The 25837-nt window shown below is 40.4% G+C and overlaps 1 protein-coding gene and 1 pseudogene across 5 annotated transcripts in view; one reads left to right on the top strand and one right to left on the bottom strand.

Moving 5' to 3' along the window:
• Window positions 1-24921, top strand: part of Ect2 (ect2 oncogene) — a 57032-nt gene extending 32111 nt beyond the window's left edge. For all 5 annotated transcript variants that reach the window (XM_006535385.4, XM_006535386.4, NM_001177626.1 and 2 more), the window contains 6 exons: window positions 63-182; window positions 4227-4365; window positions 6593-6747; window positions 19641-19748; window positions 21172-21315; window positions 23655-24921. In XM_006535385.4, the coding sequence (XP_006535448.1) occupies window positions 63-182; window positions 4227-4365; window positions 6593-6747; window positions 19641-19748; window positions 21172-21315; window positions 23655-23744 (756 nt within the window). In that variant the 3' untranslated portion in view covers window positions 23745-24921. The remainder of the gene's footprint in view (window positions 1-62; window positions 183-4226; window positions 4366-6592; window positions 6748-19640; window positions 19749-21171; window positions 21316-23654) is intronic.
• Gm25152 lies at window positions 13048-13161 on the bottom strand (annotated as a pseudogene).
• Window positions 24922-25837: the final 916 nt, after the last annotated feature.

Genomic DNA, 25837 nt, shown 5'->3' with positions numbered 1-25837 from the left:
TTTTGAATGGCAGCTTGTAAAAGCTGCTTGATAACATTTGACTACTTCTTTACTGTTCACAGGCTAATCTCTTATCTTCTCATCGGAGCCTGGTGCAACGAGTGGAAACGGTTTCCCTTGGTGAGCACCCTTGCGACCGAGGAGAACAAGTCACTCTCTTCCTCTTCAATGACTGCCTCGAGGTAAATTTGTACTCATTGAAGTTTAACACTGCTGTATTTTGTGATCTCCCTAATTATTTAAAATAAAGCTTTAATCGAAGTACAATATAGAAATTTGAGGTATATTCAGTTATTTTTCAAAAAAAAAATTGCTGATTTCATAATGCGGAATACTTTTGGGGAGAAAGTCTAATACTAACTTTGATACAAATTTCCAGAATGCAAACCAAGTCAGAATTCCTTACAAGTAAATTAGATGATGAGTTCTGGGGAACCTTGTTTTTATGTATATTTATTCAAGATACACAAGGTGGGGTTTTGTTTTGTTTTGTTTTTAATGAAAATGGAAGTAGGCTTTAGCAGCTAAGATGAAGGCAATTGAGGAACTAATTTGCTAACTTAGTACTGTGACTCCTTGATTTCTCTTTCCTATGTTGGTAGTGTCTCACTCACTCTATAGCCCCAAACTGGCCTTGATTCCTGGGCAGCCCTTCCACTCCAGCCTCCCCAAGTGCTGGGATGACAGCATGAGCCACAGTGCCAAATTGAAGTCTTTAAAATAAGGTTTTAGTGATAAGATGTAGTAATTCTAATTCTAAAACTCTCACCTGTGTATGTTCAGTATTTTCTTTCCAATGGTACCCCACAGGCAAATAATGAGTTTTTTAACAATTAGCGAATATAATGAGGGGATGTTTCTTAGGGTTTCTATTGCTGCAATGAAGCACCATTTTCAAAGCAAACTTGGGGGGGGGGGAGGGTCTATTTGGCTTACATTTCCAGAGCACTGTTCATCACCAAAGGAAGTCAGGGCAGGAACCTGAGGTCAGAAGCTGACTCAGAGGCCACTTCGTGGCTTGCTCAGCCTCCTCCTCCTCCTCTTCTTCTTTTTTTCCTTTTTAAGAGCCCAGGACTACCAGCCCAGGCATGGCAGGAATAGCACCACCGACAGTGGGCTGGACCCTCCCACATCGGTCACCGAGGAAAATACCCTATAGGCTTGCCTACACCCTGATCTTATGGAGGCATTTTCTTCATTCGGTTTCTTCCTCTCAGATGACTTTAGCTTGTGTCAGGTTAACATTAAACTATCTAGCACAGGTAGAAAGGAATACAGTGTTCTTTATTTCAAAAAAGAAAAGATGTTCATTTGGACATTAACAAGAATACTCTTTGACATGTTTGTTCCTGGGTAACTTTCTGTTGCCCTCATCAAAGTGTCTGCGGGCTTTGCTTTTTCCTTTAAGTCCGTGCTACTTCTCTTAAAGAGCTCCTCTCTTCCATTATGCACATTATTATTTAAAGTATAAAACACTAGCAGTCTTAGAAACCACAGCATGCACAGAGTGGATTAAAGGGCAGTGGAATCTCAAGGAAGACCTACCTCTGATAAAGGGCCTTGTACTTAGAGGTTCAGAAGTGATACTTTCATTTAGCTAGTAATGTTTAAAAGTCACACACTGGGTGACTGAATTGCCCGAATCTCACCCTGCAATAACCACTCAGCCTGCTCTGCTTTTGAAAACAAGGTCAGGTGTCAATCTTAATCCCATTTTACCTGAAGGTGCGTTCATTAGCAGGGGCCTGACTGGTTTTCTTTGTTTCTGTTAATAGTTTTTGAGGTTTTTTCCTGTTGAAATCTCTAGGTCTGCTGGCCTCATTTTGTTAGGTTGGGTTATTTAGGTTTCTTTAACAATTGCTTATGGAATTTATCTTTGCTTTTAGTACAGCTGTGATTTGTTTTTTAATTTTATATCCCCTTCATATTTTACCATAATTGGCTCCCAAGATCCCTTGTGCTTTAATTCTTATTGTGGCCATCTCTGTACCTTTTCAAGCCCTGGCCTCAGTCTCTTAACCTTCATGAGTCCAGTGACTTTTTGTCCTCCTCCGTTCTAGTCAGGGTTAATAATGCTGTGATGAAACACCACGAACAAAAGCAACTCAGGGAAGAAAGGGTATTTGGCATGTATACTTTCATATCATTGTTCATCATCAAAAGAACTCGGGGCAGGAACCTGAAGGCAGGAGCTGATGCAGAGGCCATGGAGAGTGCTGCTTACTGCCTTGCTCCACATGACTTGGCTCAGTTGCTTTCTTACAGAACCTAGGACCTCCAGTCCAGGGATGGCACCACCCACAATAGACCAGGCCGTCCCACATCAATCACTAATGTTTTATAGGCTTGCCTGTAGCGGAGTATTATGGAGGCATTTTCTCAGTTGAGGTTCCCTCCTCTCTGATGACTCTAGCTTGTTTCAGGTTAACATAAATGCCGTCAGCAGTCCTATTAGCTTCTATCTCAGTAGCTTGACTAGAAACGGCTATTTGTTCTTGTTTATATTATTTTGAGTCTGGCAAGGACTGGCCTTGTAATCTGTTTGCCTCTTCCTTTTCAGTGCATTCATTACCAGTATGTGTACCCACAGCCCAGCTGCTTTAGTTTAAGACAGGATCTTGCTATGCCTCCTAGGCTGGTGTAAACTACCTCAGCCTCTGAAATGCTGGATTAGAGACATGTGTCACCATGCCTGTTCAGCTACCGTATTTCTGATAATAAGTTTGCACTTCAGGATTCATACTCCTAGGTAGACCCTTAGTATTTCACTCACTTAAGAAAAATAAAATTCAGTAAAATTGAAATTAAAAAGTTACTTTTAATACTTCTATATAATATAAAACCAAGAGCAATCACTATACCTGTACATTAAGAACAGTTGAATATTAGTACATCTGTATTTTCTTAAATATGACAGATGACTTTGAGGAATTTATTTTCCATTTGAATATTTTATCTGTGCTTTGGGTTTTTATTTTTATCCTTGGTTTATTAGTACTTGTACTATCAATTTTAATACTCTTCTTTCCTTTTTAAAAATTAATCTTAAAATAATATATTTCATTTAGCCAAACAAAAAGAAAGCATATCTGTTCATTGCACAGGAATCAGTATCCGCTGCTTACTTTTCACGATATGTGTGTGAGCCTTTGTATTTGTTTTATACACAAATGCATATATAATTTATATATAAGATATGTATATAATTTATTATAATATATGTGTGACATGTGGAATAGACACATCTGTGTCTGCTTTAGTGTAGTTGTAGTATACTGACTACCTTATCTTATTCATTAGCTCAATACCAGGTAATACATTTTTAACTGTGTCTCTCATATTCATGATGACCGATCTCAATTCAAGTACATATTTATGTTCATTTAGTGTTAATAATGCCTTTCAGTAAAATCTGAATTACTGCAAAGGAGATTTCTTCTTTCTTTCCTTTTTCTTTCCTTTTGGCAAAATCTCACTATATCACGAATCACAAGCTCTTTCTGATTTCGCTCTTCTCCAGTTCCCTATTTCTTCCTTTTGCATGGGTATCCAGTTAAGGTAAAGTTATAGCCTAATACAGCACTGTGGATTTATAATTCCTATTGCTTCTGTGTGTGTTGTTGTTGTTGCTGTTGTTGATCTGTTGAGACAGCCTCACTGTGTAGCTCGAGGTGGCCTGGAACTGAAAGTCCCGCTCTCCTGCAGTGCCCCCTAGAGCTGGGGTTTCGGGTGGATGCTTATCTTTCTGCAGCTTCCCTTTGGCAGGCTTCTGTAAGCAAGCCTGAGGACAGGACCGATCTCACACTTCTTGTGTGTTCTGTTACTAGGAGAGATTTCAAATTTTTTAACTTAAACTAAAATTAACACCATTTTGAGCCCTAGACTCCTGCCCCAGAACAACTGTTCCCCTGTGGGGCTGGGACTGTTATTCTAGACCTCTGTTGCTGTCCCTCGTGGTCTTGTCCTTTCATGCTCTGGAGTCTCTCTGCGCTCTCTATCCCTAGGCCTGCTTTTCTGATTGTGAACTTTCCTAATATGGACATGAGCATCTGGCTACATAATTACATGTGTGCTTTTTCGTCAGTCTCTTGCTTTTATTGCATAGTAACTGGCATGGCTAATCTTCAGATTAGTTGCCTATACATTTATGTGATTGACGCTGTTATTTTTAAATGTTTGAAATTTGGCTTTATTACAATAATGATTGACTTTCCCCCTACAATCAGATAGCAAGAAAGCGGCACAAGGTTATTGGCACTTTTAGAAGTCCTCACGACCGCACCCGGCCCCCCGCTTCTCTGAAGCACATTCATCTCATGCCTCTTTCTCAGATTAAGAAGGTGCTGGACATCCGAGAGACAGAAGGTAAGCTCATGGAGGAAGCGTTCCTTAACTTAACTCGCTTGTCCTCGTTGAGCCTTAGCTTTATTACTGTAATTTCTCTATGTATACATTAATGTATCCATTTTCTTCACACGTGGCTCCCCATCAGCTCCTTCCCTAGGTGCAGACTGATGTCTTCATGGTTTCTAATGAAAGTGTTACACCATCTTGAGGAATATCCTCTCTTAAAAGTCAAACAACTTTTACATGGCTATGCTTTAAAATAGCACCTTAGCTTGTCTTATTCCCACATCAAAACTTACTAATAATTCTTCAAAATCCAACATAAACGACCAGTTTTATTCAGGACCATATATTTTAATACTTTTTTTTCACCAATGGTGCATTTTGGGTTCTTTCTTTTTCCCATTATGTATGGATGTTTATTTAGTGTCCATGTCTGTGTGCCTCATCCATACAGTGCTCACGGAGGCCGACAGAGGACACACATCCCCGTGGGAGTGGAGTTAAGATGGCTGTGAGCCATGTGGATGCTGGGAATGAACCCAGGTTCTCTGGCAGAGCAGCCTATGAGGTCTTAACCACTGAGCCATTTCTCCTGCTCCAGGAATGTCTTTAAGATTTGGGAAGGGGGTTGTGGGAGTGATTACAAGACGGTCCAATGTGTAAAGGTGCCTGCTGCCAAGAGTGACCTGAGTTCAGTCTCTGTCACCCACATAGTGGAGGAAAAGAACTCATTCCCACAATTTGTTCACTAAAGTCCACATACTCTAGCATGAGAGTGTGCATAGGAATAGACAATCACACCATTTTTTTTTTAAAGAAAAGAGAGATTATTAGTAGATGTATATCAAATAAATAGCCCACAGTATCTGGTAACTTGGCATAGGATTAAGTACATACACATACATATGAAAAAGATGGGTGTCTTGGCTCACTCCGATCCTAGCATTTGGGAGGCAGAAGAAAGCAGATTTCTGAGTTTGAGTCCAGTTATAGGTACGTAATGAGTCACTCAAAAACAAATAATAAAATACAAGTAGGCATGTGTACATGTGTGCTAGTTTTCTCTTGCAACAAGAGTCCTGAGATAATGCATTTCTAAAGATACTTTGGCTGATGATTTTGGAGAGTTCAATCCATTCTTTGGTCTCACTGCTGTGAATGGTGGTGACATGGTTCATCATGTCTGAGAGCACATGATGGGGCCTCATGGCTGAGCTGTGAAATGGCATGTCCTTAGCCATCTAGAACCTCCCACTCTTGCCCAGCTGGAGACTGAGCCTGTAAACGCTTTTGGTGACATCCTGTCCCAAGGGAAAGTTTTCCTTTTTTAACTTGACTAGTATTTGATTTTTCTGTAGGTCTGAAAAGGCCCCACTACACATCTACCTTAAGTTGTGCTTTCTAGTTAAGCAGTACTAGTGTTGTGTGGTCATGGTCTTGGTTTAGGAAATCTTTTCTTTTTTCTTTAAATAAATGAAGTGCTTTAGGTGATCTGCTCCTGAGTTTGTAAGACATGAGCAGCTCCTCTTTCTCCTGTGTGTTGCTACTAATCAGACCCAGGGCTTTGCACCTACTTGTCAATTCCCCTATCCCTGAGCCACTTCTCCAGTGCACAGTAACTTACAAAACTGGTTTTCACCTGTTCAATTCTGTTTTGTAGAGCCTATGATGAGGCATTTACTTAAATTTGGTGGAGTTGTGGTTGTGAAAGTGTTCAAAACACACGAGTGAGTATCTGTAAGATGCAGATCAGGGAGATAGAGAGCACTTGATTATCTGAGTTCAGTCCCAGGGACCCTGTGCTGGAGAGAGCAGTCCTCCCACAGCTGCCCTGGCCTCCACATGGTCATTCATTGTAATTTTAAAATGTTATTTTAGCATCTCAATTACAAAGCAATTATGTTTTGATATTTGTACCCTTTGAATTTGATTTATGTATGTTAGTGATACATGCTCTCATTTTACTTTTGAAATTACTAGAATGCTAAGCAATGTTACCTATTTTTTATTAACCTATCAGTGAGACACTTCACAGTCACAGAACCCTGCTTACTTGTTCTCAGGTTCCTTTGGTTGCTAATATGTGGTTAATTCTTCCCAGTCTTCAAATGACTGCACTGATGCTCCCTTTGAGTTGAAAAAAGCAGGGCAGAGAGAGGAGGGAGGTGATTTTGGTGTTCGGTGGAAACGAATGTCTAATAGCTAAGGACTAACATTGTTTATGGTTGTTCTGGAACCCTAGATTGTCACAATGCCTTTGCCTTGCTTGTAAGGCCACCAACAGAACAGGCCAATGTACTGCTCAGCTTCCAGATGACGTCAGAGGAGCTTCCAAAGGAGAGCTGGCTGAAGATGCTGTGCCGACATGTAGCCAACACCATTTGTAAGGCAGATGCTGTAAGTTCTTAAACCTGTGTCACATACAGGTGTGAGCGTGCACAGTGCAACCAGAGTGAATGACTACATTTCCAGTGGCCACTTAATCATACATCGGAGAGAGCCTTTAGTTTTACTCAGAATACTGAAAACCTACGTTGTTTCCTGAAGGGTTTTTAAATTTTTAGGCCCATGAAATATCCCAAGTCCCTGATTCCCAGATGGTCAGTTTTAACTTTCTAGCTCTGTGGCTGCACTTTTATAGTGAGGCTTTTGGGCACTTGGAATGCACGGTGTGCTTTTTGTAGATGCTTTTCCTTTTAATCAGGGAGTTTAGTAGATTTATATTAAGGTAATTTTGCATATGTAATGTCTTTTTGTTTTTTGGGTTTTTTGTTTGTTTGTTTGTTTGTTTTTTGTCTTTCGAGACAGGGTTTCTCTGTGTAGCCCTGGCTGTCCTGGAACTGTGTAGACCAGGCTGGCCTCGAACTCAGAAATCCACCTGCCTCTGCCTCCTGAGTGATGGGATTAAAGGCGTGCGCCACCAGGCCTGGCAATATAATGTCTTTTTTTTTTTTTAATTTTTTTTTATTACGTATTTTCCTCAATTACATTTCCAATGCTATCCCAAAAGCCCCCCCCCCACACTCCCCCCCACACTCCCCCCCCCCACACTCCCCTACCCACCCATTTCCATTTTTTTGGCCCTGGCGTTCCCCTGTACTAGGGCATATAAAGTTTGCCTGACCAATGGGCCTCTCTTTCCAGTGATGGCCGACTAGGCCATCTTTTGATACATATGCAGCTAGAGTCAAGAGCTCCGGGGTATTGGTTAGTTCATAATTTTGTTCCACCGATAGGGTTGCAGATCTCTTTAGCTCCTTGGGTACTTTCTCTAGCTCCTCCATTGGGGGCCCTGTGATCCATCCAATAGTTGACTGTGAGCATCCACTTCTGTTTTTGCTAGGCCCCAGCCTAGTCTCACAAGGGACAGCTATATCACGGTCCTTGCAACAAAGGCTTGCTAGTGTATGGAATGGTGTCATTGTTTGGAGGCTAATTATGGGATGGATCCCTGGATATAGCAGTCTCTAGATGGTCCATCCTTTCATCTCAGCTCCAAACTTTGTCTCTGTAACTCCTTCCATGGGTAATTGTTTCCAATTCTAAGAAGGAGCAAAGTATCCACACTTTGGTCTTCGTTCTTCTTCAGTTTCATGTGTTTTGCATCTTGTACCTTATATCTCGCTATACTAAGTTTCTGGGCTAATATCCACTTATCAGTGAGTACATTTCATTTGAGTTCTTTTGTGATTGGGTTACCTCACTCAGGATGATGCCCTCCAGGTCCAACCATTTGCCTAGGAATTTTGTAAATTCATTCTTTTTAATAGCTGAGTAGTACTCCATTGTGTAAATGTACCACGTTTTTTGTATCCATTCCTCTGTTGAGGGGCATCTGGGTTCTTTCCAGTTTCTGTCTATTATAAATAAGGCTGCTATGAACATAGTGGAGCATGTGTCCTTCTTACCGGTTGGAACATCTTCTGGATATATGCCCAGAAGAGGTATTGCGGGATCCTCTGGTAGTACTATGTCCAATTTTCTGAGGAACCGCCAGACTGATTTCCAGAGTGGTTGTACAAGCTTGCAATCCCACCAACAATGAAGGAGTGTTCCTCTTTCTCCACATCCACGCCAGCATCTGCTGTCACCTGAATTTTTGATCTTAGCCATTCTGACTGGTGTGAGATGGAATATCAGGGTTGTTTTGATTTGCATTTCTCTAATAATTAAGGATGTTGAACATTTTTTCAGGTGCTTCTCAGCCATTCGGTATTCCTCGGGTGAGAATTCTTTGTGAATTCTCACCCGAGGAATACCGAATTCTCAGGTGATTAAGTTAGCCTCTATCAGCAGACCTGGGAGACTAGCTCTATCCTTAGTTTCAGTGGTCAGAGTACTCTCTGCATGCAAGCTCTCCTCTTGCAGGGATGGTGATCAGATATCTGGTGTTTGAACCTGCCTCCTGGTAGAAGTTGTGTTCCACTCACCAGAGGCCTTAGGATCCCGTGGCTGATCCTGTGTGGGTCCTTGCGGGTGTCCGGAGACTCCCCTGGGCCAGGGACCACGGTGCTGCAGTGGGCCGGCCGGAAGGGACTTGAGCCCCATATCAGGCCGGGTTACCTGCTTCCTTAATTACTGCAGTCTCAGGTCCTGTGCGATTGGATTGGAGCAGGCGCTGTGTTCCACTCACCAGAGGTCTTAGGATCCCGTGGCAGATTCTGTGTGGGTCCTTGCGGGTGTCCGCAGACTCCCCCAGTCCAGGGACCTCGGTGCAGCAGTGGGCCGGCTGGAAGGGACTTGAGCCCCGTATCAGGCAATATAATGTCTTATGTAGCTGTTTTACAAGTTGTTTTCTAACTTTTTTTTTTTTAATTAAAAAAATTACCATTTTGTGTTCACCAGTGTTTTGCCTGCATGTATGTTTGTGGCCTGACTGGACTTGGAGTTACAGATGGTTGTGAGCCACCATGTGGGTGCTGGGAATCACACTCAGGTTCTTTGAAAGAGCCACCAGTGCCATCTCTTCAGCCCCTTCAAATGAAAACCCTTCTGAAATCCAGTAATGAAAGTCTTTGCTCAGCGGTGTGCCAAAGTTGTTGCAAGCTCTCTTCATTCCTGTTTTTTTTCTTCCTGTGACTGTACTTTTGAGATGGCCTGCCTTTGAACTTTGAACTCAGTATTTTATTTTTGTTATTTGACTTAACCTGACATTGATGCTTTTTTCTGTTATCTTTGTAACATGGTGAATTTTTTTCTGCACAGTGATCTTTTTTAATTGCTCCCATCACTATTTAGTGTCTGCTGAGTGTTGAATCTTTTCTGTCTTCTTGAAACTTGAGTTTTCTTAAAACAGTTTTTCTTAAGTTGTAGAGTGTGTAGTCCATCCTAGTGGTGAAGCCAAGGCAGTAGGAGCTCTGAGTGGCTGGTCACGGCCTCGCACAGTGAGGAGGCCGTGATGCGTGTGCTCGCTTTTCCTTCTCTTTCCATAGGTCAGCATCCCAGCGTGCTGCAGCAGAAGAGTGCCACCCACAGTAGACAGGCCTTACCACATCCTAACCCAAATAACCCTCCAAAGGCCTGGGCTCCGTAGGATCTGGCTCAGATTAAGCATCCTGGTGGTAGAGGCAGTCTTTCTGCTGTTGGTTAGCATGGTTCTTCAGTATAGCCCCTGGTTTTGGAACTTTGCTCAGTATTGGTTTCATCATGGTATGCCCTTTGGTGAGTTTCAAGTCCAGGGCCTGAACTTAATTCTTCCTAGGCCAGAGGCATCTTCCCCCTTTGCTTCAAGTGGAGGAGAGAGTGCTGCACCTTGCCTCTTGGTTAAGTTAAAAGCAGACACTGTACCCACTCGTCTGACTTTCCTTAGCACTTAGGATGACCTTGTTTCCTATCACTGTGCCGTCTTGCTTGCCACCTCAGCCTCTGGCTTCCTTCGCTCCTATCCCGTAATTTCCATCGGCCTTCTTAGGTATGGATAGTATTGGCAGAATATTCCTCTTTCAAAATGCTTGGAACCAAAAGTGTCTCACATGTTGGCAAAGTTTTTCAGATGTGGGGTATCTGTAGACTTTCCTGGTCAGATATATCTCTCGTCTGAAGTTATGAGACAAGTTGCTCCAAGATTCAGTATTAAGTGCACACTGCTTCATGGAGCATTGGATTATGATTTCACATTGTTAGATTAGGGGAGCTTGACTGTAGTAAAAGAAAGAGCATTTTGTTTTCTTTCTTACTGAAAGCAGTACCTTTCCCGACACGTTGCCTGTCCAGGTTTCTCACAGCAACTCTTAAAGTACCTTTATACTAGACAGATTACAATGAGATGACTGGAAGTAAATGAATTGCCAGTTATTTGAGATTCTATCGTAGCTCTTGGATGAATTCAAGGCCCCTTGGAAGATAACGTGATCTTGTCAGGTTGTTAGATAGAGAGCCCTTACTCTGCAGAAATGATACAGCGAATAGATCTGTTGCTGAAAGAAATTGACACTGTGTAGTAATAGTATTAAGAGTTTCTTGGGCCTTCCCAGGGGAATAACATTTTACCAAATTTACACTTGCCTTATAATGATATTACATATATCAGGGTAAGTAACAGAATGGCTTATGCAGTCTTTTCTAGGTGGATAACTTTGTAACATTGAAATGCAAAGCTAATGAAAAGTTTTGCTTAAAGTGTAATTATTGGCTATAAGATGAATAATCATATTAGAACTGAACTATAAGCAACAAATGCAGAAAATTTCAGATAATATAATTATCCACAAGATGGCAGCAAACATTTACCTATGTTCTGATACAGCACAAAATTATTCCAGTTTGTTGAAATTTTTTTGCCTTAAGATTTGCTTATGCATTGAAAAATTTGGTGACATCAGTAAGCTCTTTTCTGAGTTTAAGGCTTCACACATAGTAAAATAATTTAAAGCCCCTCATTTAATGTCTTATTTGAGAATATTTTGCCATATTGAAGAAAGTATGTTTCTAAATATGTATGTTCAAATGATATAAATATATGTACAACTGGTCATTTTTAAAAAAGCAATTCTGATTTTTTTTAATCAATAGTTTTTGACTTTAAAAAAAAAATTCCCTAAATAATAGCTGCTTGCTCATTTTGTTGTTGAAGTCTCCTTTGGTATGTAATCCCAGGGAGTCCTCAGACCTGTTAGGATTACCACACCAGCTTAAGGCTGTTTAACTGAGTAAAATAAGTATGATTATTTTATTGTATATACTGTTTCATTTATTCTGACCATTTGTAAATGAGTTAACAAAGCTTTCAGGATGAAAGAAAACTTTAAAACAATATGTGTGAAACTAAAGCCAAGAATAATAACTGATGGTTGTATAGCCAACTCTAGGACTCAGGCATCTTTATTTTCAGTCAGACCTTTTATCTGTGTGAATTTCAGGCTGTACCCTAGTCCCACTCTTTTCTTCTCGTACCTGCCTTTCACCCTTACAGCCTCCCCTACAACAGAGAAAAAAAAATCTTGTGGGAGCTGTAGTTTTTCACAGTGTGTCTCACAGTAGACTCTTTTGTCTACATTTCTTTGCTTGCAAATGTTCATTTTAATGACTTTGGTTTGGGTCAAGGCTTTTGACTTCTGCTGAACTATCAATATTGGAAGCACTGGGACTCCTCTCAAATATCCTGTTGTCACCCTGTGTCATGGGGATCCTCTGGTTTTGGGTCTATAGGACTGGTCCCCTCATGCACTCCAGCAGTTTATTGCTGGGGTAGATGTTAGGGAGGGCAAATTCAAAGTCCTGGGTTGGGCCCTGAGCTGGCCTGCCTGCTGACTTTTCAGTCTCACTTCATTGGGCCAGCTCTTGGCCTTCCACCCAACCCTCATCAGGGTCAGCTCTACTCTTGTAGCAGGTGAGGAGTAGGGCCAGCTCTCCTTATGCTCCTCCTCTGGCTAGCTTATCTGCAACTACTGCATTTTTATGGGGAAGGGTGCTCATCCAAGTATGGCATCAGGCTAGGGTTGGGGGTCAGCTCTTTTACTTTCATAACCCAAAAAACAGTTCTGCAAACCCTCAGATATCAACATGTCCCTAAGAGGCAGCCCAGATCAGGGACATCCACCTGGCCTTTGGTAACAGACCCCTGCTGCTGCAAGGCCACCTACCCCCCCCCCCCCCCAAAGTTGCAGCACTGTCCAGGATCCAGGTGACGTCACTGGCCGCTCACATCAGGCTGTTCCTACCCCTGAGTCTCCAGTTCTGTCTCTTCATTGTGCCCACGTCCTTCCGTTTCTCTTTCTCTTCCAAGTCTCCACCACCTACTTGCTCTACTTAGTGGCTCCTTGGTCGCTGAGTGTCTGGGGTTATCTCTGAAGTGGTCTCAGGAGCACGTGCTCTGCCCAGCTCATGTGTTATAGTGCTGGGCAGGGGTCCTCTCAGGCATGGTCTACTCCCCCAGGCCTTTGTGGTGCCAGACTGGTGCTCATCTAAGGCTAGCTCCCTGACCAGGCCCTACCGGCACTGGTCTGGTGGTCAGCTTGGGCTCATCTCCTTACTGGGTCCACCTGAGTGGCCCCATGTAAGGCTAATCTGTCGTGGGCTCACTCCTGCCCAGGGCTCATGGTCCTAGGTGTAGTTCTTCTAGTATCCAGTTTGCTTTCCACCCTGGATGCCCATCTGGGCCTTGGAGGTGCCAGACTGGTGATCGTCTCAAGCTAGCTCCCCATCTGGCACTGGACTGGTGATCATGCCAGACTTAGTTTTTTTCAGGGAATGTTAAGGAATGTTAATCAATCATTTAAATGTTCACAAATCAGAACAGAGTGAAGAAATAGCCTGTCTCTCTGCCACCTACTGATGCACATGTGACATAGCAGCCACACTTGTAGGGGCAGGGCAGTCAAATCGCTGTGTTATCTCTGCTTCCTAATTATATGATTCCCCATGTTCTGTGTTTTCAGAATGTAATGTGTAAAGTTTAGTCTGCTTAAAGTGTTAACTCAGAATATATACAGCAACGTTTCCAGTCTCTTCCCACCATGTATATTTTCAGTCAGGGAGGTGTTTTTTTGTGACACACATACACACACACACAAACACACACACACACTCATACACTCTACACACCCTATACACTCTACACACCCTATACACATACCTTTAATACCAATGGTATAGTTTTATGAATACATGAACTTAAGCATTGTTATCTTTGGCCAATATAGTTAAGTCTAGAAGAAGTAACTTGAGAGTTAAATGCTGTATGCCATTATTTAGTATTTTTGACACTAACTCAGAGTTTCTAATAAAAAATAAAAACCGTATTCTATATCTTGGCAGGAGAGGTGGCTCAGTGGCTAAGAGTACTGGCTGTTCTTGCATAGCACTCAGGTGCTGTTCCCAGCACCCACATGCCAGCTTAAAACACTCTGTGTCCAGTTCCCAGGGATTCAATGCCCATGTCCATCTTCTGTGTGGGCACTAGGCATGCATGTAGTGTACACACATACATTTATTCATACATGCATATAGGCAAAATACCCATACACATTAAATATATTCTATATCTTAACTTTAATTATTGCCACTGATTGCTTATGAATAACAGTATTTTGATTTTTTAATAATTTTGTAAGCAGAATTATAACTAAAGGGGAATAGACATAGGAACTGTAGGAAGATATTTATTCTTGTGAGCCAGTATTATTTATAATGAAGTTAATATATGATTTTTATTAACTATTCTGTAGATTATATATAAGATGCATATATCACTTAGAATTCAAAACTATTGGATCCTAAATGTTAAGATCCCAAGTATTCCAGATTTTAGATTTTTTTCTACATTTTGAAATATTTGCATATGTATAATGTGATAAATTGGGTATTATGCAAGTTTAAACCTGCAGTTCTTTTGTTTCTTATAGTCTAAAGATAATTTGTTTTGTGCCTGTGGGAGCCAGGGAGTTAAGCTTAAGGAAGGGAAAGAAGGAGGACTGGGTAACTCATGTGTTAGGTACTTTTATCGTCCTTAGATACCAGAAATGTGAGATCAGTCTGTGTGTGCACGTTAACTAGCATTCCTGTGTAAACTTGTAAGCCATAACTGACTCCCTTTCACTTACAGTTGGCTCTGTACCTCAGGAGAGGCTAGTGTTTTTCAGTCGTAAATTCAGCACTTGTTTCTGTGTTCCTCTGGGGTCTATAGGCATTGGGCGGTAATTGAAAAACTGCCTTCCCATAGCTTCTTCTCTGTGTGACACACTTGACTCAACTGTAAATGTTTTCAGAATTACGGAATTATTTCAGGAAATAGGAGCTGAGCTTTGCTTTAGATTTCGTTCATATTTTATTTGAGAAACTCAGAGAAAACGATTAAAAATAAAGGATATTTTTGAAAGTGCTGTAATTACTAATGAGAGGTAACAGGATCTCCCCCACGAGCACGTTTGCCTGCTCCTCTCACTTTTCTCCATGTTTGAGAGCTGGGAGAGTGCTTCCTTCCTCCTTGGATCTCAGCGAACAGCTTGTTGTTATTCAGTCCTCTAGTGGAGTACCTGGGCATTTCTCCTTTGCTTCATCTTGAAGGAAAGCCTTCTCCGGTTGCAAAAGAGCTTATGGTTTATCTTCTCAACTCAGAAGGATTTATTTCTTTGAGAAAATAACCATGAAACTACTTTCCCCCTTCTTAGTTCTTAGGTAGTTATTATATACTCATTAATTGTTATAGCAAAAAGAAAAGGTTTAAAAAATAAATGAAAGAATTAAAGAAATAGTTATTGCAATAGGAAAATAGATCATGAACTTGCTAACACCACCTTTTTTGTTTGTTTGTTTTTGTTTTGTTCTTTGAGACAGGGTTTCTCTGTGTAGTCCTGGCTGTCCTGGAACTCACTTTGTAGACCAGGCTGGCCTCGAACTCAGAAATCTGCCTCTGCCTCTGCCTCCTAAGTGCTGGGATTAAAGGCGTGCACCACCACTGCCCGGCGAGACACCACCCTTTTCACTCACTTATATCAATTGCTACAGTTTATTATTTGTGTGTCAATGTTTTGCCTGCATGCCTGTGCATGTGTGTGCAGTGCCTGGAGAGGCCCAGAGAGGCCACCTGATCCCCAGAAGTGGAGTTGAAAGATGAAAGTCCCATGTGGGTGCTGGGAAACACTGGGTCCTGAGGGCGATCAGTAGATGCTCTTACTGCTGAGCCAGCCCTCAGACCCCAGAGTCTACAGTTCCCAGCTCCTCCACTGTAAAGAGCAGTTTACAGAAATGGGGCATAGGTGGAGTTTGCTTCATTATATGAACTGAGGCTTTTTTAATTCAAGAAATAAATTTTAGTTATATATTTATGCTATGACTTTTTAAAAATGATATTTGTACATAAAAGTAAAGACAAATAAAATAGATACGCTGCAGTAATACAGCATACCTTTTCCCTATCCCATTGGTCTTTCCGTTCAGGAGTGTGTGGTTTTGTTATGCTTTGTCCTTCCAGAAACAAAAGATTAGGTGTATGCTTTCTTTGAAAATATATGTTTATTAGAATCACCTGGGCGATTTTCTCTATAATATCATGCATTGGTACCTAGGTTGTTTCTGGTTTTCTTTCTTTCTTTTTTTTTCTTTTTTTCCCTGTAAATAGGTGAATCTCTAATACATTAAGTTTTTGGCCAGCCATACTATTTTACATAGTCCTTGTTCACATAATTTTCTACTATTCTCCATTGTAATTTTCAGCTTTCTGATTTTAAAACAGTGCTGCAAGTTGAACAAGTCAAATGCACAGAAATTATATTTAAATGTTTGGACTTCCCAATGAAGAGTAGGAATATGTGTGTGTTGATGCCAGGGAGTCAGTCCCTGGCATCTTTTTAGCCAGTAGTACGCTGCACACCATCGTGGTCCTTCTGTAAGGTAGCATTGTGGTTTTGTTTGCACAGCTATGAAATTACATCCCCGTTGGGAAGCAGCGCAGCGCTTCAGTGCGCACGTAATTGGTGGTGCTATGTGTAAAGCAGGGCAGGGAGCAGAACCTCACTGTTACCTGGAGCAGGAGGTGTGTGGCACTCACTTAGGGTGCCAGTCACTGCTGAGGAGATTAGAGGAGCCTCAGACCTGTTAGGACCTTCAACTGTTTGGTAAAGTAGTGAGAGCACACGCCTGTGTCAGTAGTTATCCTTAATGACATCTCAGTGTCATCTGTTAGGAAATGTGTAGGAATCGTCTGTTAAGAAACATGCAAGCTATTTTAAGATGTTTGTGTTTGGCTAGGATTATAGTTCAGTGGTAGCAATTTCTAAGACCTGCTGTCAATATCCAGCATAAAAAGAATGAAACAGAAATCTGCAGTATTGAGCCCTTGATAAGATATTCCTGAGTGAGAATGTTAATAAACAGGTGTTGATTCATCTTCAGTTAGTTTATGGATTTCTTTTGTCTCTAAAATCCTATAGAAAACTTTTGGAATTTGACAGAATGATCCCTAAGAGAATTTCTAAAGAAAATACAATGATACCTAGAAATTTTAGTAGTGCTAATACCATTTGAAATAGTAACTTATACTTAAGGTTTGATTGGGACGTTTGTTTATTTGGGAGAGTGGATGTGGATGGCACTGTGCACTGGAGCAGGAAGCCCAGAGGATAGCTTGTGGGAGTGTGTTGCTTTTCCACCACAGTTGGTTCTGGGATCGATCGGATACAGGCATCAGGCTTGCAGACAGACGCCACACTCACTGGTTTCATCTTTCTGGCCCTGAAATTGTACTTTAAAAAGTGATAGTGATCAGAGTGTATCGCCCTGTTTTAACGTTTATACATGAACCTATAGGAAGAGGAAACTTACAGAAAGTAATTTACACAGATGGGTATTTTGCCGTTTGTGTGTCGGGGCATTCAGTGCACAGGGAGGCCAGAGGGGGCATTGGATCCTAGGCACTGTAGTTACCCGCGGTTGGGAACTGACAGGTGGGGGTTTGGAATCAAACTCAGGACCTCTGCAAAGCAGTCCTCTTTACTACTGTTGGGCCATTTCTTTAGCTCCAGAATACATGGTCTTGAAATAAGGCTGTCATATTAGTGTAGACTTTAATTAAAGTTATTAGCCCATGGCACTACAACAAGAACTTAGATGTATATCCTATTTCTTTCCACGTATATTATAAATAAGTGTGAAAAGATGAGAGACCATTTCAAAAGCAAATATATGTGGCATGTATTATCTCTTTTAAGCAGTAAGTACTTGGTAAGACAGGAGGAACATAAGTTACAGAGTTTAACAAAAGAGGTGTCCATATGTTAATAAGGAATGTAAAATAAAAATGGACAAAAATAAGTAATAAAATACACTTGTTATTTTTTGACTTTAACTTCCCTTTAAGGGACATATATCTACAAATACTGTTATCTGTTGGAGATTGGATTAGTCTGTAATTTAACAGATGTGTCAAATGAAACAAGTGGTTTGAAGGCGGCCAAATGACTTTGTCTTGTTTTTAATTTTAAAAGGTTCATCTTATTTCTAGCTATATGCATGTAGGGCAAATATGTGCGTGTGGGGGAGGCAGAGGACAGAGGAACAGGGCAGATGGGAGTCTTCCAATGGGTGCTGAGGACTGCACGCTGGCTTCTGCTACAGCAGTGTATCAGTTAATGCCTGGGCGACATCTTCGGCCCCAAGTGTGAAGAAACGTGAAGAAACTAAGAAAGCTTTAGCAAAATAAGCTGTTTGGCTGCTAATGGTGGAGAGCAAAATAGGCATACATAGTTAACTTTTGTTTTATTTTAAATAGCCTTTTAAAATAAATAGCCATTGTAATTGTAGGACATATTGTTTAATAATTTGCTTGTAGTTTGGCATTTCAGTCAGTTCTGAGTTTTATCAGGCTTTCTCCTTGTACTTTAAAAGATGGTATTCACAGTTCTGCAGTTACAGGCCTGGTCATGCTAACTTGTGGCTTCTCAGTGCCTGAAGAATGAGGTCATTGATCTTTTTCAGTCTAGATTTATGGATTTAAAGGGGAAACCCTTCATAGGAATAATGGGTAGACTTCCCCTTTGAAAGTCCAAAGTAATATTTGTAATTATTTGGAGAAGGGCTGTCTGGTACTTTAGATGTTGTGAGATCTGGGAAAATGGAGCCAATAAATGAGGAGTCTCATACAATAGCTTTATTCAGAGCATCAGACAATTTATAATAACTGAAGGTTAAGAACAGTCCTGTGGGGGCTGGCGAGATGGCTCAGCGGGTAAGAGCACTGACTGCTCTTCCGTAGGTCCTGAGTTCAATTTCCAGCAACATGGTGGCTCACAACCAACCATCTGTAATGAGATCTAATGCCCTCTTCTGGTGCGACGGAAGTCAGCTACAGTGTACTTATGTATAGTAAATAAATCTTAAAAAAAAAAAAGGTCCTGTGAGTAAATTGTACAATCATACAGATAAGCTCCAGGAGGCAAAAACATGGTTTTCCATAGAGACATAAAAACAATAGCCAGTTGTACTGAAAAATCTGAAGTAAACTCACTCAAATCCACGCACCTGGGAGGGACACGGAAACACATTCTAAGAACAAGTCCGTGTTCTGAAGAAACTGAGGTCAGAAGACTCTTGAGTTGCTTTCTTGGAGTTTTCTCACAAGCACTCAGCATTCCATTCACATGTCTCCATTCTTGGACGTGTTCTGACAAAGGTTATCTTGTTTTAAGGGTAATTTTTGGTGCATGGTTCTTTGCTTGCTCTAGGAGGGCTTTTGCTCCTTGGGGAATGTACTCTATAATCTGTGAACCCTCTTTTTTGGAAAGAGCACTTCACTCATATTTACACAAAATATTTGCAGTTTCCAGGGTGTTACATATACCCTGATATCTAGCTGCTTTTTCCGTAGGGACTCAGGATGTCGGGCCAGAACTTCTAATTTAGATTTCTTCCAGACACAAACTGAGGAAGAAAGTCAGGTGTGCGTCTCTTAAGGGAAGTGTGTGGTTTTTTTTGGCTTTGAGGGATAAATTTAAAAGAACATTCACTGTTTTAAATAATGTTCAGTTTTAGGGTAGGTAGTAAGATTTTGTATGGATGTATTCCCTGTTTGAATTATGTGGTCTATAGTAAACTGTTCGTTTACATAATTATTTTTCATTATCTCCAAGTTACTGTTTTTCAGGGTAGAAATTAAGTACACTGTTGTCGATAGTGGGGTAGGGTGGCACGATGGTCAGATCCAGGACATATGTGCTTTACCACTGAGCCACATCCTAGCCCATGTCACACGTCTGAGGTAGCTTCATCTATAAATGTTACCATGTGTGGGAATGGGCATGAGTGCTTAATGGTTTGATTTTAGAAACAGTTGGTTTTTGAACTTTATTTTTCAACAGGAGAATCTTATGTATGTGGCTGATCCAGAATCCTTTGAAGTAAATACAAAAGATATGGATAGTACATTGAGTCGAGCATCTAGAGCAATAAAGAAGACTTCAAAAAAGGTGAGTTCTAGTGAAATTCTGAGGATATCTCTAAATGTGCTTTTCACATTAAATTAAAGGAACGTTGCCTTCAACACCAATAACAGAATGGTCTAGAGCTGTTGTGAGGACCTGAGTGAGTTCTCTCTTTAGAACCTACGGAGCTGCGGCAGAGTCGGGAGCACTCCTGGAGTTTGGTGTCAGCTAGTGTAGCCGACTTGGTGAAGTCCATGCTAGGAGAGATCCCATCTTTAGCAAGAAAAAAGTAGAAAGCACCTGCCTGATACACATCAGGGGGCCCTGTACTGTACCCGCATAAGTACACTCGTGCATGCACGTGTAAACACACAAACACACACATACCCCAGTTTACAACAAAGCTGACCTACAGTACTTGGAAATGACTCACAGATTACATTTTATAATGGTCAGTGACTTCTTTGTCACAGTGCTTACAAATAGCTTGCTGTTGCATTCTTTTTTTGGTTTGGTTTGGTTTGGTTTGGTTCTTTTTGTTTTTTTTTTTTTTTTGAGACAAGGTTTCTCTGTGTAGCCCTGGCTGTCCTGGAACTCACTTTGTAGAACTCAGAAATCCGCCTGCCTCTGCCTCCCAAGTGCCGAGATTAAAGGCGTGCACCATCACAGCCCGGCTTGCTGTTGCATTCTTGTTGCAGTGACTATTGTATGAACCAGACGTGAGTGAGTTGTTGGTGATTTAGGTATAAGTGCATTTACATTCATCTTAATGCCCAAAACAGTTTTCAGCAAAGCATGACTTGAGTTAGGAAATCTAGGCTCTGTTCATGTTATCATCTTATATTAGTAACGGAAAGTAGAAGTGAGCTGGGTGTGCTGGCGCACACCTTTATTATCAGTACTTGAGAGGCAGGCAGAGGCAGGTGGGTCTCTGAGTTCCAGGCCTGACTGGGCGAGGTAGAGAGAATATGTTTCAACAAAACCAAAAAAGAGTAGAAGTAGAGTTTCAGAGAGCCACAGAGCACTTGCAGCCTTAGAGCTGTGTTTTGTTCCCTTTGAGAGGGAGGCCCTGTTCTACCTTTACATACACCCTCACTCAACAATGCAGCATAGGAGACGACCTAGACAGTATGATTCAGAGGGAGCCTTCACTTGCACTGAAGGCACTAGGGTTTAAGTGGTGTTGGATTACACGTCTACACTGTGCCAGAGTAAGAGAAAACCCTTAGCAGGGGTTTAGCTGAGGATAAAGCTTTTTAGCACACAGAATTCCTGGGTCCAACCCCAGCCCTACAAACAGGAAAACAGAAAACAAGCACCACAGCAAGCCCTAAGTTCTTGTGTCCCAGGCTAGCTACCATCCTTTTTGTGGAAAGTGATAGATTGGGCTTTCTTTGTGTAGACACATTTTTATGGACCATCTTAAGTTTGTCTAGCTATAACTAATGTTAATACTTTTAAACTTCAGGTTACAAGGGCATTCTCTTTTTCCAAAACTCCCAAGAGAGCCCTGCGGATGGCTCTTTCATCATCCCATAGCTCAGAGGGAAGGAGTCCTCCGAGCAGTGGCAAGCTTGCTGTGAGCCGTCTGTCCAGCACATCATCCTTAGCAGTAAGTATTGGGTAATGTGGTCAAGGCCTTGCTTAGATGCATAGGTTGCTGCACTTTGATAATGTTAAGCAATCTATTTTTAAAAAACTTTCTAAATTTTTTTAATTGAAAGTTTTAGCTTAGCTTACAAAGTAATGGAGTTGTTTTACTGTCTAAACCTCTAACTTTTATTTTACTTATAAAAGCAATTGAAAGATCCTGCCCCCCTCCCAATTTTTTTGGGGGTGGTGGTGGTGGTAGACAGGGTCTATGTAGCCTTGGCTGTCATGGAGCTACTATGTAGACCAAGCTGGCCTCAAACTCTCAAGATGCCTGTCTACCTTAGCCTTCCAAGTGCTGAAACTAAAGGTATGCGCTCCCATGCCCAGCTAAGAGTCTCCTTTTATTGGGTTAGCTACATACCTACTATGTAGCTTATTGGATGTGAAACTTTTACTATAACTGAGGCATTCTAATTTCCGTAAGAAGAGAAGCTTGTTTTGGCCTGGCTTCTTACTTTATAAATGTTATATTTCTGTTTGATGAGTTCCAGTAACATTGGACTAAGGTTTATTTTTTTTTCAATTGGCTTGATGTATATATACTAAAGTATAGAAATTTCTCTGGAATCCGAAGTCGGGCACATACTTAAGTGTTTCTGAACAGTCTGCAATTCAGTTTTAGAATGCTTAAGGCACCGTCCTGCCTCCCCAGCTAGGGGCTTTAGAATTACTAGAGGAAAGTTACGTATTGTCTTTTCTTTTCCAAATTTCAAAAAAACAAAACAAAAAAAAAAAACCCGTTAGTCAACACTGACATTTGTGAAGAATTAGGAGCTATGGCAAACAGTAATGGAGACAAGTCTCATGAAGTTTAATGGGAGCTCATTGTATTTATAGAAGAAAAGAAAACACTTTCTAGATCCAATCTCTTTCTGTGGGTTTGGTCTTCTGAATTCACAACTTTACTGTTGCTTTGAATTGATAGTAAGTTAGGTTAAATAGGTTTTGCATATTGCCAAATAAAGATGGTTTTACAAAAATTAAGTTCACAAGAAGCAGGTTTTTACAAAATTTCTCTTAGGAGAAGGATCATCTAAAGGAGAATGGTATTCTAGTGGTGTACGTCCATTGTGGCCTTTTCTAGTAAATCAGACCTCTGCCCGGGGAGGAGTTCCTGTGGAAGCCCTTGTATCACTTGAGTGCAAGTGTTTTAGTGCTTTTACTCGCCTGGATGGGGACAGAGCCCGTTAGCTTACAAGCCCTGAGTTTAGATATAGTTAGCTGTTTATATGCATTTTAAAAAGGTAGACTTTTAGTTTATCTTGATTATACCCACTCTTGGGCTTTAAGCTTCTGCGTGTTTTGGGCGTAGTTTAAGATTCTAACGATGATTAACTTTGACCTTTGAAAGAATAAGTTTAGATTGCTCAGCAATTTAATAATTATTGTTACTTAGAATGCTGCAGTTCTGTTCGGTTTTCATGTGGAGTGAAATATACACCCATGAGAATGCACACCTATACATATAGTAGTTGGGCATATAATTAATACAACACTCTGGGAATATATGACTTAATTTTAGATTATTTCCATGATGTCATTTTTATCCTCTCTAATTTTGCTTTAAAAATTAAGAAGAGGGGTCTGGAGAAGGGGGCTCAGCAGTTACAAACATTTCCTGCTCTTTCAGAGTACCCAAGTTTGGTTCCCAGGGCCCATATGACATAGCACACACATACTCACACTCACACTTATCTTTAAAATAAGAATTCAGAGAGAATCAATAGGATGACTCAGGAGGTCTAAGGTGCTGCCTCCAACCAAGCCTGAGGACCCGAGGTTTTAACTAAAGAACCTACTGACTCTCACAGACTTAACACCAAGCCATCAGTACCTCATAGAAAAGCCAGCGACTTCTCGGGAAGTTAATTAACATCTGCTGAGGCCTAGTCAGCCATCACTGGGAGGAGAGGCCCTTGGTATTGCGAAGATCATATGCCCCAGCACTGGGGAATGCCAGGGCAAGGAAGCCAGAGTGGGTGGTTGGGGAGCAGGGCAGCGGGAGGGCATAGGGGGCTTTGAGGATAGCATTTGAAATGTAAATGAAGGAAATATCTAATAAATCTGCTGAATCAGTCAGTTGTCTAGCTTTTGTTTGAGAATGCTAAACTAGTTTTAGTTGTGTTTTATTCCGACTCCATTCCTCTGATCATAAGTTATACATTTAAAGAGTCTGGAACTGTTAGTGTCTTGATTGTCATGTTAATAGTAGAAGGGGAGAATGGCAGGCATGGCTGTGAACTCTGCTACAAGTTTTGAGAAGAAAACTGTAAATTCTATTTGCTTTGTCTTTTATAGGGTATTCCATCTCCCTCCCTTGTCAGCCTCCCTTCTTTCTTTGAACGGAGAAGTCATACATTAAGTCGATCTACAACTCACTTGATATGAAACTTAAGTCCTGTGGGACCTATGCTTCAACAAGACGCTGACTTAAGTGGTACTTTGAATTAGCACTTGGTAAAGTTGTAGAGAAGATTAGTAACACTAACCAACGCCGTTTTATTTTCTTGAAATACAATTTTCAAGATGGTCTATGTAAAAAAAATATGGATTTTGATGTAATTTATCTTTATTTGAATCTCACATCTGAAGACCAGTGACTTAAGTTATTCCTGATAATCAGTAGCTTTGTAACCCTGATACAGTAAACAGTTGGTGGGTGCAAAATACTATTGTGTATTTGTATAGTATCTTGAATTTTTGGAAGTACATATTTGTGTATCTCAATTTGTGCAAAGACTGAACAGCAATGCAACACTTGCTGAATAAAACCCTCTGATTAAATTCTAGAGGCTTGTTCAGTTCGATTGTTTGATGTACTTAACTGCGCTTTTGCAGTTTATTTTCTTTTAAAATAAGAGATCTAACACATGAATTTTAAAGGATACACCATTATTAACCATACAATTACGATCGTTTGGAATTTTCTTTTGCAAATTGAGATAAGAAGAGAAAGATTACAAAACATTGTATATGTTGCGAAGATAAGATATTAGTATGTACTTTATAATTGTTTCAGAGACTTTTATTTTTATTTTATTTTCTTATTCTAGACACTAGCAAATCTTGATTTAGTTTTGACTACTGTATTGAATTTATTTCAAAGGATAAGACCACGTGAAAACTGTGTTAAGAATTGCTTCTGTTCTTTGTACAGTTCTGAAGTTGTCTTCAGTTTTGCTAATCGCCTGTGAAAAGCATAGATATAATGTGTGGTGAACTTTTTATTGTGGTCATATCATTAAAATAAGATTGGAAATTTATTGTCAAAAATTTTGTGAATCTGCCATTATCTTCTACTGCAATATTTCTTTTAGTCAGTAATACAGAATGACTGGGCTACTATGGCCAAGAATATTTTATTTCTTACACGTTCAGAGGAGTGTTACAGGTCTCCTTGTTACATAATTTTCAATAATCTGCTTTAATAGTTTAACTGACTGGATTTTTTTCTATACCATGTATGTACCAATTCACACGTTAGTAAATGACCTTGTTTTGCTATATTTTAAAAGCAGTTATATTAGCAAGAACTTTGTAAATAAATAGCTTTAAAATACAAGTATCTTTTATGTGTCCTGTCATAATTTCTTTAGAGAATTTTTTCATAGACAAATGTGAGTGTTTCCTTAGTCTCTGGATTGTTTTGTATTTATTCATGTATATCAGTAATGGTTTTGAGTATTTGTGTAGTATTGGGATTTAAGCTCACCTTTATAGAAGGGAGTGTAAATTGTGTATTTCATTTAAATTTTGTGTTTATGTCTACGTATACACTTTTTCCCCCAGGAGAAAACACATAGCCTTTCTTGTTTTATTGGAGATGGAGGTATTGTCCTGCCACCAAAGACTGAGTGTTCCAGGGGAAGAAATGACAGAAGGCTTGAACTTGGAAAACGATTGGGTGTAGCATTTGAAGCAAGTATCTGGGTTTTATCACTAACTGTCTGCAGTAGGGCATTGGTGTGTTCCCATTATCAGATAAAGGCAGATTGCTTAATGTATAAATACATTAGGAGAGTGTATTGGCAGATTTTTTTCATTTTAAAAGTAATTTTATTGGCATATATTTATTGTACATGTGCTGGATTTTGTACTTCCTATTGGGAACATTCGTTCCTTTATATTTGCCCTGCTATTTCCTTTTTTTTTTTTTTCCACTTTTTTATTAGTATTTACTTCATTTACATTTCTTTTTCTTTCCAGTGTCAGACTTTTATTTATTTATTTTTATTTATTTTTCATTAGATATTTTCTTTATATACATTTCAAATGTTATCCTGAAAGTCCCCAATACCCTCCCTCCGCCCTACTCACCTACCAACCCATTCACACTTCTTGGCCCTGGCATTTCCTTGTACTGGGGCATATAAAGTTTGCAAGACCAAGGGGCCTCTCTTCCCAATGATGGCCGACTAGGCCATCTTCTACTACATATGAAGTTAGAGACACGAGCTCTGGGTGTACTGGTTAGTTCATAT

Source organism: Mus musculus, chromosome 3 (assembly GCF_000001635.26).
Source record: "Mus musculus strain C57BL/6J chromosome 3, GRCm38.p6 C57BL/6J".
Classification (NCBI taxonomy): domain Eukaryota; kingdom Metazoa; phylum Chordata; class Mammalia; order Rodentia; family Muridae; genus Mus; species Mus musculus.
This window is presented reverse-complemented; position numbering and strand designations above follow the sequence as displayed.